The following is a 13,081-nucleotide window of genomic DNA, read 5'->3' on the forward strand; positions in this document are numbered from 1 at the left end:
AGAATCTACGACACGTGTGTGACATTGAGTGTTTTGTGGACTAAATAGACATTTCACACGTGGCCGATGTCATCAGAAGGTCAAAATTCGAGTGTTTTTGAAAGCTAGACCAAATTTTGAGTAGACCTCGAAATTTGACCCATATGTACAAATAATGAGAGAAGAGAGAAACGAGGGTGAGAATTCAAATGAAGGAAAAAAAACTAAAATATTGACGAGGAAGAAACTATAGAAAAAAGTGAGAGGAAGAATTCAAAAGAATAGAAAAAAAATGAAGGAGAGTAACGTGAATTGGGAAACGAGATGAAGGAGCGAGAGGAGCGAGAGAAAAGAGCGAGAAATCTGAGTTGCGTCTGGTCTTGCACATGTATTGAGGTTAAAATGGTACTTTCACGTGCAACTAACGTAAGCAAAAGACCCATTTTCGAGTATTTTTTAAAGTGATGCCAAGTTTTGATTGGACACCTAAAGAGTGGCCAACCATACAAGGAACCCATTTTTAACCTTTCTTCACTAAATACTTATTCATTTTCCATCACCAATGTTAATGTAAGTTAATAAATTTAAAATAATTAAGATCCCATTTGATAATCATTTTATTTTTTATTTTTATTTTTATTTTTGTTTTTGAAAATTAAACATATGGACACTACTTCCACCTCCAAATTTCTTCATTTGTTATCTACTTTTCACCAATGGTTTAAAAAATCAAACCAAATTTTGAGAACTAAAAAAAGTAGCTTTCAAAAAGTTGTTTTTGTTTTTGGAATTTAACTAAGAATTTAATCATTGTACTTAAGAAGGTGCACAACATTGTAAGAAATGTAGATGGAATAGACTTAATTTTCCAAAAAAAAAAAAAGTTACTAAATAGGGCATAAATGAATTATAATTAATTAAGTTTCACTATTTTTCATCACTTATAAAATTAAATTTAAATTTTTACTTCATAATTATTCTAAATTAATTAATAAACATTTACATCAATGTTTAAAGGTGAGTACTTAACAAAAAATTTGAGGTAAAGAAGATAAAATCTTGAAATCTAGAAACTAACTTCAAACAAAACTCAAATGTTAAGGGTAAAATTTCAACATTTTAAAATCTAGAGACTAAATTGAAACCAAATTCAAATCTATTCCATCTACATTGTAAGAAATCTAGATGGAATAGACTTAATTTTTCAAAAAAAAAAAAAAAAAAAAAAAAGTTACTAAATAGGACATAAATGAATTATAATTAATTAAATTTCACTATTTTTCATCACTTATAAAATTAAATTTAAATTTTTACTTCATAATTATTCTAAATTAATTAATAAACATTGACATCAATGTTTAAAGGTGAGTACTTAACAAAAAATTTGAGGTAAAAAAGGTAAAATCTTGAAATCTAGAAACTAACTTCAAACAAAACTTAAATGTTAAAGGGTAAAATTCCAACATTTTAAAACTTAAGGGCTAAATTGAAACCAAATTCAAAATTCAATGACTAAATGTGTAACATTTTGAAATCTAAGATATTTTTCCCTACTACTTTTCAATTGTTTTGCTGATCCAATTATAAAGCTTTACTAATCAATTATTATCTTTATTTTAAAAAGTTTTAAAATCTTGGTTTTAAGAAATATATAATTTTTACCATACATTCAAGCTTAGAGTCTATTTTCATAAAAGTAATTTCAGATTAGAACTAACTCATCTACGTATCAAAAAAAGAAAAAAAAGAAAAAAAAAATATATTTCCTTGTAAAAAAAAAAGTTCCATGAGATGAAATGACCAAGTTTGCTTTATAACAGCCACCAATCAAAAAGCAATGATCAGGGTATTCTTTTTGTTTGTTTCTTTTTTACTCCTATGCTTCTAACAAGAGATTAAATTTAGCTTATCTACAGTAAACATTTTACTTAAAGATCTCTCATAATGGATCTGCATCATCTTCATCATCATCAGCTTCATTACCTTCCATGGTAGCCTTTTGATTCACTGTAAAGCTCCAGCTATCTCCTTCTTCTATTTCCCATTGATTCTTCAGCTCTTTGATGGCATTGGATGCTGCAGTAGCAATTGCTGGGTTACTATCTTCAGCCAGTCTCTGCAAAACCAACAAACAAGCATCAAACCCCAACAAAAATCCTGTGAGCGAGAGCGAGATCCCGAGAGAAAATCTACCTGCAATGCTCCCATGCCTGCATTTCCAAGAGTCCACATGGATGGGGCTGCTGCCAGAGCATTGGCCAGTGCTTGTCTTGATTACCAAAATCACAAAGTAAATTATTACTCCATTGAAGCAATGATAGGAAAAAGAGCATATCAACTGTTCTAAGTTGTCAAAATTCTTTTTAACATTGATGAAAATCAATAACTTGGGAGGATAAAGAAAATAGCCAGCGACAATAACAAACTCATGAATTCAGTCCTGAGTTTTTCTCTCTTTTCGGTAATCGGAAGTCATCTAGCTTTGAGAGGCACCAGAGGTTTTAAGTTCAATTCTGAATCTGGAGGCTTAAACTTAATGTTCCAGAATCTCCAAACATACTCTCAAATTCTAAGCAACCCATGTGACACTGCTTTTGCCATCAATTGTGTTACTGCAATTATATTTGGCTATATTTGTTTTTTCAGGCAAAATGTTTTACTTTGCGTCAAACATTTTGTCTCTTGATAAGCAGTTTTTATCTAGAAAATATCTTTCCTTATTTGGTGCAGATTTTCAGTGCTGCTTTCCTTTCTGCTTGTCACAGACGGTTCTTTCAGGGTAAGTGATAGTATAGTGTTTTTCAACGGCAAAAATCCTTGCAAAGGTGATTGTTTTTTTTCATGTGCTGTTTTTAATCTTCATGAGTCCTCATGAGTTTGTAATAGCTTTGTGATTCCAGTGATAAGAGCTTGTAGGAGACTTAAGTTGTATTATCTCTCTCATTTCTGTTGAAGATAAGTCGAGAAGAGCCTATACGGGAGCCTAAGTAAGATGAGTTTCATTAGTAAAGTTTTTTTCAACAGGGCTTACTGCCCCACAAATGTAGATGACTTTGCACCGAACTGAATTACCAATTCTTGAATTTCGTTATTTTTGTTATTTTCTGTCCTGCTCATCTTGTTATTCATTACACTATAACATTGTGTCTGACGTGTGGAAAGTAGTTTGATATTGATCACCTAATATTTCACATTGCATTGTCAAAATTCAAAATTTGTTCATCAGTTCAGTAATTGGAATGTCAAAGTTCGTTCATCAGGAATCAAAATCAGCATACCTAGTATTTTCATCAGGAGAACTCGAACATTCTGCAAGCAGTGATACACTGCTTTTGCCATCCATTGCATCAAGATCCATAAGAGTTCTAATCAACAGCTCGAGCTACACAAGATAGACACAAAGTATGAGCAAATGGAACCATTATCCGCATTGTCCAAAAAACTGATATGGTAATTCAGACCTCTTCTGGATCAGTATAATCAATTCCATCAGCTTCAGAGAGGGCAGAGGCCATACTCCAATAGATTTCCTATACATTCAGCAGATGGTATTGTGATTAAGGGTGCAAACTACAGTATGAAACATAAGTACCGATGACTATAGATAAAGATACCTGAATAGCAGAAATGCGATCAGTTGATAGTTCGCCAGTTAAGAAATCTAAACTCTTGCCATTTTTTTCTAGTTTTATACGGCCCATCATGTCATTGCCCATTGGAAAAGCAGATTCATTTGACAGAGGACTGCATATAAATGTAAAAAGTTTGGTTAGATATCAAATATGTTCCTTCCTATTGGGAAATGGAGAGAGACAAGGAGGCAAATGACAGAGATTTCCAATAAAAGAATAACTCACAATTTGTACATCTTTCTCACCATCATATCATGAATATTTTTGACAAACTGCAACAAAATCGTACCAAAGAAAAAGTCACATCTTTGGTCTTTCTTGGAATTAAAACTTGGGAAAACATACCACATCAAATGACTAGAAGTTTTGGGAAACTAATGAAAATCCCCCCCCCCCCCCCCCCACACACACACACCCCCAAAGAATCAAATCCTGTTAGTACATATGATTTACCTCCAAAGCCATCAGGGCATCTTCCATTGCCCGCTGTTTAGCACGGAAATCAGCCAAGCGCAAATCAGCCTGAAAATCATGAAGACAGCAGTGACAGCTATTGCATGAAACTTCACTAATTCAACCAGTTAAGAAACAAAACACAGCCAAAAAAGAATAAAGGAAAAATGATCTGTTTGCTCTGCATGCCAACACTATCGGCACGCAAAGCCACATCTGATGAAATATGTAATCTAGTAGTCTGGCCATTCATGAGAGGATCTTCTTCTGTACTCCACCAGATGGCAGTACTGTTCAAACCCACCAAATAATTCCAGCAGAGGGTAAACCCCAGCTGACTTAACATCCTCCCTAAACCTACAGGCCACCAATAATGTCCAAACTTCAAAACCTCACCAAAGTAACTCTTGCTGCATTCTCCGTTTCGTAACCATTATCGTTTTTGGTTTTTGGTTTTTGAAAATTAGCCTATTTCCTCTCAAAGAGTAAAGATCTATGCCCAATTTTGTTCTCGCTGCTCATGTGTGGAGAAAATGATACGTTCAAGGAAGGACATTTGACAATTACCTACTCACCTTGAATCATCACTCTCAAAATAAAATATTGCCCCAATTATCACTCTGAAAAAAAAAATAAAATATTTACCAAGAAAGGGAAACTTCTGCCTGATTCTAGTCGTTTCTCAAAGAGTGAAGACCCACGCCTATGGCATAGGATCATTGCAAGCATGGTCTCATGCTCATGAGTGGTCTTTGAAATGGGGAATTCAAAAGCACTTCCAAAAACTCGTGGATAGCTCTCTGATGGTTTTCCTTGTTTCTCTTCATTTTTCTGGTGTGAGATCACCGAGATGGGAGGGATACCTACTTTTGGTAAGATAAGTGGTTGGGTGATAAACTCCTTTGCTTCTTGTTCCCTTGTTCATACCATCTTTCCTCCATAAGAAATCCCTTGGTGACCTCTGTTCTTTCTTGCTCCGAGAATTATCTTTAACTCGATCTTGAGTTTTGATGTCCATTGACTGATAGAAAATGACGAACACTGTTAGCCTTTTGTTCTTGTTTGAGGGTTCTTCTTTTAATCTTGGAAAGGGGATTTTTGTCTTTGGGGTTCTAGCACTTCAAAAGCTTTTTCTCGTAAATACATTTCGGGTGTTTGGTGGACCCCTTCCTTTCAATCATCCGGTCTTTTCTTTGTTTTGGAAGGTTAAATTCTCAAAGAGTAAAGTTTACTTGACAAGTCCATCACGAAAGAATTAACACTTTAGACTGTGTTTCAAGGATTTTGTTTGGTTTGATGGATCTGCAAGGTTGCATACTTTATAGGCGTGCTATGGAGTACTTTAACCACCATTTAGGGAGTTGTGTCTTTACCAGGTCAATTTGGATCGCTTCTTTGATGAATTCAGTTTTCAAGTTGCCCGGCCAAGAGATGTTTGCTTGATGGTCAAGGCATTCCTCTTTCACCCGACTTTCTCTGAGAGGAACGATCTTTTGGCTTGCAAGGATTTGTGCAATATTGTGGAAGATTTGGTTAGAAAGGAATGATAGAAAAAACTAAGGGATGGAGTGATTTAAAGATGATATGTGGACTCTTTGTTAGGTTCCATGTCTCTCTTTGGGTCTCGATCATTTGAAATTATACTTTAGGTCTCATTTTAGTTTTAGTTTAGCTTCTTTCATCTGGAGTTGGCCTTTTTTTAGATAAAAAAAAATTGAACAAGAAACAAATTTTTCAATGAAAAGAAACTATTGTTCAGGGGCTACAAGCTCCAAAAAGAAGCAAAACAAAGAATGTGAAATAGAAAAAATAATAGAGAGTATGCCTTGTAAAAACAAATAAAAACAAAAAGAAAGAACATGCATAGGAAAATATGAAAGCAAAAGGGGCAATGCAAAGTAGCCAAGAGAGAACAAGGCTTCAAAAATTAGTTGAGAATGGAACACCGCTTCAAACTCCAAAAGACAAAAAAATTCCTCCAACAAACAAACTTCATAAATGTTGTGAAAGGAACTGCAAAGGCAAAACTAAGAGGGGATGAGATCAGAATCTCCGAGGCAGTAGGACAGTCACGGTAATCAATTGGAAAGAAGGAACTTCCAACAAAGGGCCAAAAACTAGCAACTCAAAGGACAGAAACTTTGAATGCGAATGATGCTTGAAACTGGTGCCAAAATAAACTGACTTGATGCTAATTGAGGAATAAAAAACCACCAACACCATCAATGCATAATCTTCTATACTAGCCATAGGAATGAGAATGATGAAGTTGACAACCTGCTCCTTAGATAGAACATAGAAAACCTTCTTGGAACTTGGAAGATTTCAAAAAAGAAGTGGCTGAAGAAAAGAGATCAAGTGAATCTTCAAAAACACTTTATCCTTTATAGAAGAGCCATCAAAAGATGGTTGGACGCTTGAGAAAATAAGGTCAGCCTTAAATGATTCATTAAGATGGAAGTTCCCTTGTTCTAAAAGGATTATTCCTCGTCCTAAAAGGATTAGATTTCTTCTTTGGGAAATTTCTCTCTCTTGCCTAAACACGGTGGACAAGCTTTACAAAAGATGTCCTTGGCTGTTGGCTCTACATTACTCCATCACGGCATTGCCTTTGCAAGAACAGTGCAGAATCAGAAGATCGTATTTTTTTCATTGTCCTTTTGTTGCCAAGATTTGGACTGTCCTATTTTCTGCTTATGGTTGGTATGCTATCTCCCCTTTGGGCTCTCCTGATTGGATCAACATATTGCTCATGAATCACCCTTCCAAAACTACAAAGTCTCAAATATGGTCAAGCATGATAAGGGCTGTATTATGGAAGATTTGGGATGAGAAATAACATAATTTTTCAAGACAAAGAAAGAGCCTCTGGATATATTCTTGATTTAACTGTTTTCCATGCTATTTTTGGTGTAAAAATTTACAGCCCACACAAGTACATAGTTTAAATCGCATCAAGAAATCTCTTCAGATTTTCATCATAAATTCATGCATCAAGAGTGACTAAAGTCACAAATATTGGAATACAATAAGGTACCTCTAAGGCTCCATCACTCCAATGCTCATCTGCAGCAGTTTTAAGCCGGGACTGAGCCTTTTCTCTCAAAGTCTGAGAGAATAGAATTCATGCTTCAATACTGTATCCATATAAGATTTAAAATTGTCAATTTATACATACTGTAGCAATATGTCGGAGTCGCTCAGCTTTTTTCTTCACATTACGGTCAATTGTCTCTGTATCCTCTCTAGCTCGAGCTAACCATTAAAATGTCAAGAAAATGAAACCATTAGGCAAATGAACTCAACTAAATGGAAACTTCATATTTTAGCAGCATGAAGAACGACAATATCCCAGCAACAGGAATAACATTTGATAGAAGTGCAGAGTTAAAGAAATGCTATAAAATTACTAGCGATGAAAACAACATTCTAAATATGAAAATAAGATGCAGGAAATAAACAGAAAAAAGGAAGCTCATATTTCACTCGAATGTTACTATTGGATGGCATAAAAATGGAAAAATATATTAACAAAATCAATAAAGAAGAGGAGACCAAAATAAAACCACTTTCCAATTTGGATAGACCAGATGGAAGCATCCATGTTGAGGGAAAACATAGACTGAAAAAAAGAGCAGGCAAGCCAAACCCACAGTTCGTAGGGTCAAAAAGCTAGTTAAGATGAGTAGTATGAAGAGAAACAGATGCAATAGTTTAGGACATGCATGAAAATAATTTATAATCCTCCAGGTTTTTTGAGTATCAAGAACTAGATATGCAGGTGATCTAGGGAAACATTGCATGTAAATAAAGGGATACCATCAAGCTTAAGAAACTTAGATCCAAGGATAGCAACATCTTGACGTGCACGTGCATCCAGTCTCATTATGCCACTGATAACAGTAGGAAAATATTTGAATAAGAGCACAACGGATAAAAAATCCTACATTTACATGCATCATAATCAACAGACACATCCACTTTCAAGTCATACAGCATAAGAGTGTGCGAACAGCTAACCAAGAAAACTGGATAGAACCTAATAATGACATAACAACACAAATTTTCATGACCATGTTCACAAAATTCAACTTCTTCATTTAACCATGATAACCACGATATATTTCTTTTCCACTATATCAATCCAAATGTCTCAATGGTTACATTAAATTCGATCATATGCATCTAAAGCACAAGTAAGACTGAAAACTAACTATTGATTCCAATAATCTTCATCAAAGTAATTAGACAAATATCATTACGGCCACCAAAGAAAATGATTCTAAATCATGGATATTACCGAGAAAGCAATACGATGTCATTGCGAGCCCTTTCATTTACAAATTTTGCATCATTATATGCAAATCGACAAGCTTCAACTATTCCAGGGTTGGACTTAATAGTTCTTCTACAAACAGTTGGCTGATCATCTTCATCATCCCCAGATTGGGCACTGACGTGGGAAATAAATAATCTTATTATGTAAGCTCAAATAATATTAAAAATAATAGTTTGTGTTCATTGACAACTATGACTGATTATGTGATTGCACCGATGATTGAAAGAATTTAAAATCAGACAAGACTTCAAAATGATTGCAAACAGGTCAGCAACACATCGATTGAATGTGTAATATCAACTCTGAAACTAAATAGTTACATATTTCAGATCATAGAAATGAAGTATTTATACATATAATTGATAAGAGTAGGGAAAGCAAAAGACTTATTCTAAATAAAACTACAATGATATGACCTAACTTGAACAAGATCTATTCTATAGGTTGTACAACTGTGTCCTTGATTTCTAAAATAAAACTACAATGATATAGTTTTCCTCAATAAAACAGGAAAACTGCCTTCCTTAAGAATAGGATGGGGGGAAAGCCCATATTTCTTTTGTCCTTGATATTCTTGCACAGGTGAGTGTATGTATGCGTGCTTATAAGTGAACTTGGATATTTTCTTCAGTATATTCATTATAGAAAAGTAAATCAAATAGAATATCTATAGTTTGTACATGGGAAGCCCGCCCAACAACATAACACTCCATTTAAGAAGGTGATTACTCTTGAGTTCTTATATGTAATTTAGTATAACTTTCTTTAAAACAACTGAATGCTTTTCTCTTACATAGGGAAATAAATTCGTACAATCATCTCAACCAATTATATAGGCATAGTATAGCATAGAGACAATTTTAGTTCAATAAACTTCTAGCATCAAACATGCCAGAAAATTCACTAATGATTGATTGTTGGCATCATCTTACCATCTTAAACCTGCAGAACTATCATAAGGCCTAGCACATTCTTCAGTTTCTGAATGATGAGTCCCAGTTGAGAAACATAACACGGCAGGTCTGCGTGACAGGGTACAGCTCCAAGGTTTTCCATAAGAGTTCCGCCGCCCATGATTAGAGACTTTGACTTTTGCTGTCAAGAGACATTCATGGAGCTCCCCAATGTCAACTCTACAACTTGATGGATTTAATTTTCCACGTTCTGACTTGGATAAAGAAGAAAAAACTCCATAAGAATTAGATACAGTTGCCTTACTGGTCACAACTGGGTTGCTTGAAACCTTGATTGCAGCTAATGCCATGGGGATCAAGGAGTAAAAGGGATGAACCTAGCAAGGAACGTGCTCTTAGGATAACTCTCAGCCAAATTGAAAAAAAAAAAAAAAAAAAAAGAAAGAAAGAAAGAAAAGAAAAAAAGATATGGTAGGAAATCAAGCTAAATTATGCAGCAGTAAATTAGAGAATTAATTCATGATTATTTCCTTGTATATTGTAATTTATTCTTTCCGTATAGGATTAGAATGATAGCTTGATTTTAGCAAATTGATTGAAAATTCTCTTGTTTATATTGAGTCTTTCACAATTACTCAAGCAATAAGAAAATATCTTCTCCTATACCTAGCTTCAGATACTTCATAGATTCTATATTATCTACATAAACTAAGCAAATGAAACTACAATGTACTTTATATTAAGCAAAAACAATAAAATCAAATATATATCCTTCATAATGAATGGTTGAGTATACATGAATTGTTGGCATTTATGGCAGTTTTGATGCATTTGATTGGATGACAATCAGAAGAGCAAGAATTCAACCATTTTCACACTGTTGAACAACAATATTGTTATTCACAACAAACCACAAAATAGACAATCATAAATTCACAATTGATGTACCGAGCATGTGGCATATCCTTTTTTTTTTTTTTTTTTTTGGATCAAACCTCTAACCTCGAAGTTGATAGTACAAACATTATGCCAGTTGAGCTATGCTCATTTTGGACATATTCCATTCTAAAAGAATATTTCTAGTATTCCATTAGGTCTCTGCATCACAATAAAAGCATCTAATATACGCTTAAAGTGAACAATGGTTCTACCATTGTGAAAATTGTTCAAATTAACCACTAAACTGCAATTAGAATTAACAAATTTCAAAGCTATAGGTTTCTCTTGGGTATTCTGTTTAAAAAGGAAAGTTAAATAAAAGAGCAATCCCAAAGCAAATGATCAAGGTCCTCCTCCCATTTCCTGTAAAGAACACACACATTGAGGCTTCAACACCAAGCTAAGGAATCTCCAAAAAAAGTCCCGAGTGTCCACCCTCCCATGTAAAACTTGCAAGACAAAAAATTCACTCTCTTAGGCATTTTGCATTCCAAAAAGATGAAAACGTATAGGCTCCCTAAGAAGGTGAAAGGGGTGCAAAGGATCTGGGAAACAAAATGCTATTGGGGAAGCCAACAGAAGGCTTTGAAACCCAAAAGCCTAGAATCCCTTCTCCAATGACAAGTAGCTTGGTCAGAAATTGTAGAAAGGAGACTTGTAACCTCACCTGCCCCTTGATCAATAATGGGATGACAAAAATCTAGGGAAAGAAGGGGAAAATTATTGGAAGTATATTAGTAAATTCTTTAAGACATTAATTAACTTTTGCTCGTCACTATAAATAAAAAGCACGAAAGGATTGGGGGAGTAGCTCAGTTTCCAAGTAATGTGGAAAGTCAAGATTCTCGAAGTCCCTGCAACTAGACAACCAAGATATTTTTCTTCTTACCAGTACTCCATCTTTGAAAAACTTCAATATAGTATATCCTCTCATTCACCAATAGAACCACCAATTCATACCATAGTAGATAACGAATCAGAAGCTAGATAGCTTACACTTGTATGGCCAATTTGGAGAGGTGTAAAGAAGCCATGAGAATTGAGGTACACTACAGGAAAGAGCAAATTTTATAGCAAGAGTCGATAATCCATACTAGTGTATGGAATGAAAGCAAATTCGAGGAAGAGATTTTCCAAGAGAAGAGTTTTCATGCTCAATTTGACAAATATTGATCACCAATGAAAGAACCCATGTAAATCTGTCAATCAGGACTTTTTGGAAAAGATGACATTTGTGCCTCATTTTTGGCTTTGCAAAAGCAGAAGAAGAAAAGGTTCAAAGGTGTTTCCATGGCAGGTCAGAAGGTGCTGGTTGGTTGGCAAAGGCAAGTGTTCATCTTTTGTTCTTTTATTAGATTAACTATCAACAAGCTCTTTAAATCATGTTCTTTCTGTGATAATTTTTAATGGGTTGGGCTTCATTAGTTTCTCTTTTAGGATTTTAGGAATGTCTAGTACTCTCCTAAAAGGAAGTTATTTGTTTTCTCGGTAATGATTTTCCACAATTTCAGTGGAAATATGTTTCCATTTCAATATTTTCTCGACTATTCAAACTTAAGACAAGACCTAATTTTAGAGATGGGGCTGATAGTCTCCAGGTTTCGCATTTGGAAAAGTAGCACTTGCTTTGCTGAGGCACTTCCAAGAATTTGCTCCTTCGCTCTTCCAAAGAAATTCTTCATATTTCTGCCAAAAATGTGATCTAAACCATTATTAAATCAAATAGTAGCTCTTTATGAACTGAACCCAACTGTTCAAGGAAAGTTCATCACTAAATCAAAGAATCTTCAATTCAGAATGCTTCTTCCCCACTTGAGAAATTTGTTCTTTCAAGTAACAAACCATAATTGGATGGAATTTAAGTTGAAATGTCAGGAACAAAGATTAATAATCCAAACCATCGCTGTTTTTATACCATGCTTAATTCAAATGAGAAAATAATCAAAATCAAGCCACAAGCACCACACAGAAATGGAGTTAACATTGAGAAACACAACAGATATGAAGATCAAGGTAGAGTGATGAGTGATAACACAAGAGTTCAAAGCTTAAAACACGATGAGAGAAAAACCCATGAAGGAAAAGTGGAGCTGAGAGCTTCTAGACGAGCACACTCCGAAACTAACCTGTCCGAAGGACCAAACCAGAGCAGAGACAGGAGAAAGGGGAAATGAAAAAAGGTACAAATTTTGTAGTGAGAGAGAAAGGGGAAACAAGTGCGGGGGAAGAAATTGGAACCACAAACAAAATCTATGGCGCCGTGACAGCCAACACAATCAGACAAAGAATGGGAATGAAAATGAATGGATGAAATGAGGGCCTACGGCCACTGCCATTGGAAATTCACATTCAATGGATTTGTTGTCACTCGTCCATTCGTTATGATGACTACTACCCTTTCTCATTTTCACTACTTATGGATAAATCTACGATATACTCTTCGATCCTCATTGTGACTTTCTTTTTTCTTTTTAAATATTTTTTGGTCTATGGTGACGCAAAAAACTTGCACACGTTCGTTGTCGTTGCGTACTTCTCGTAGAATTGTTTGTTAGCTCGCTTCCCTAGGCTAGTCTCACCTTTCAAGTTAACTTACGTGAGAGTTCCTTACACCAGTGTCTTGTCAAGCCTACCACACTCCAATGTTTAAATTAGTACAAAGGGTGTATAGTTCAACAAAACATACAAAAGTAAGAATAAGACTTTTATTGGGAGATTACTTAGTGTTGTATAATATAATATTAAATTTGTCTTCATCCATCTGTTTAAGCTTTTAGGTTTATCAATGATTTAAGATGGTAACTTTTTCCTTTTGAAACGCATGT

At 34.7% G+C, this 13,081-nt stretch overlaps 1 protein-coding gene across 7 annotated transcripts; it reads right to left on the bottom strand.

Annotated features, from left to right (window-relative positions):
• Positions 1 to 1,766: 1,766 nt before the first annotated feature.
• LOC120087082 (senescence-associated family protein) lies at positions 1,767 to 12,659 on the bottom strand. Of its 7 annotated transcripts, XM_039043974.2 has the most exons (15): positions 12,383 to 12,538; positions 11,823 to 11,942; positions 9,622 to 9,694; positions 9,336 to 9,498; positions 8,365 to 8,517; positions 7,884 to 7,957; positions 7,243 to 7,319; positions 7,102 to 7,173; positions 4,065 to 4,133; positions 3,837 to 3,883; positions 3,594 to 3,723; positions 3,441 to 3,509; positions 3,258 to 3,361; positions 2,173 to 2,248; positions 1,767 to 2,095 (listed from the first exon to the last, which is right to left on the bottom strand). In XM_039043974.2, the coding sequence occupies exons 3-15, from the start codon at positions 9,665 to 9,667 to the stop codon at positions 1,919 to 1,921; spliced, it is 1,257 nt and encodes a 418-aa protein (XP_038899902.1). In that variant the 5' UTR covers positions 9,668 to 9,694; positions 11,823 to 11,942; positions 12,383 to 12,538; the 3' UTR covers positions 1,767 to 1,918. The 7 variants fall into 7 exon arrangements, with proteins under 7 accessions (XP_038899902.1, XP_038899893.1, XP_090161644.1 ...); XM_039043965.2 differs by lacking the exon at positions 11,823 to 11,942 and having other exon boundaries at positions 12,383 to 12,642; XM_090305518.1 differs by having other exon boundaries at positions 9,336 to 9,694; positions 12,383 to 12,497.
• Positions 12,660 to 13,081: the final 422 nt, after the last annotated feature.

The sequence above is a fragment of the Benincasa hispida genome, chromosome 1 (assembly GCF_027475165.1).
Source record: "Benincasa hispida cultivar pf3 chromosome 1, pf3_genome.v1.1, whole genome shotgun sequence".
Lineage (NCBI taxonomy): Eukaryota > Viridiplantae > Streptophyta > Magnoliopsida > Cucurbitales > Cucurbitaceae > Benincasa > Benincasa hispida.

Coding starts and splice junctions, on each gene's coding strand:
- LOC120087082 (XM_039043950.2), bottom strand. CDS start 9,667: ATGGCATTAGCTGCAATCAAGGTTTCAAGCAACCCAGTTGTGACCAGT. Junction 3,724..3,836: donor GTGAGAAAGATGTACAAATT/GTGAGTTATTCT, acceptor ATTTATATGCAG/TCCTCTGTCAAATGAATCTG. Junction 2,249..3,257: donor TCTCCTGATGAAAATACTAG/GTATGCTGATTT, acceptor TTGGTAATCAAG/ACAAGCACTGGCCAATGCTC.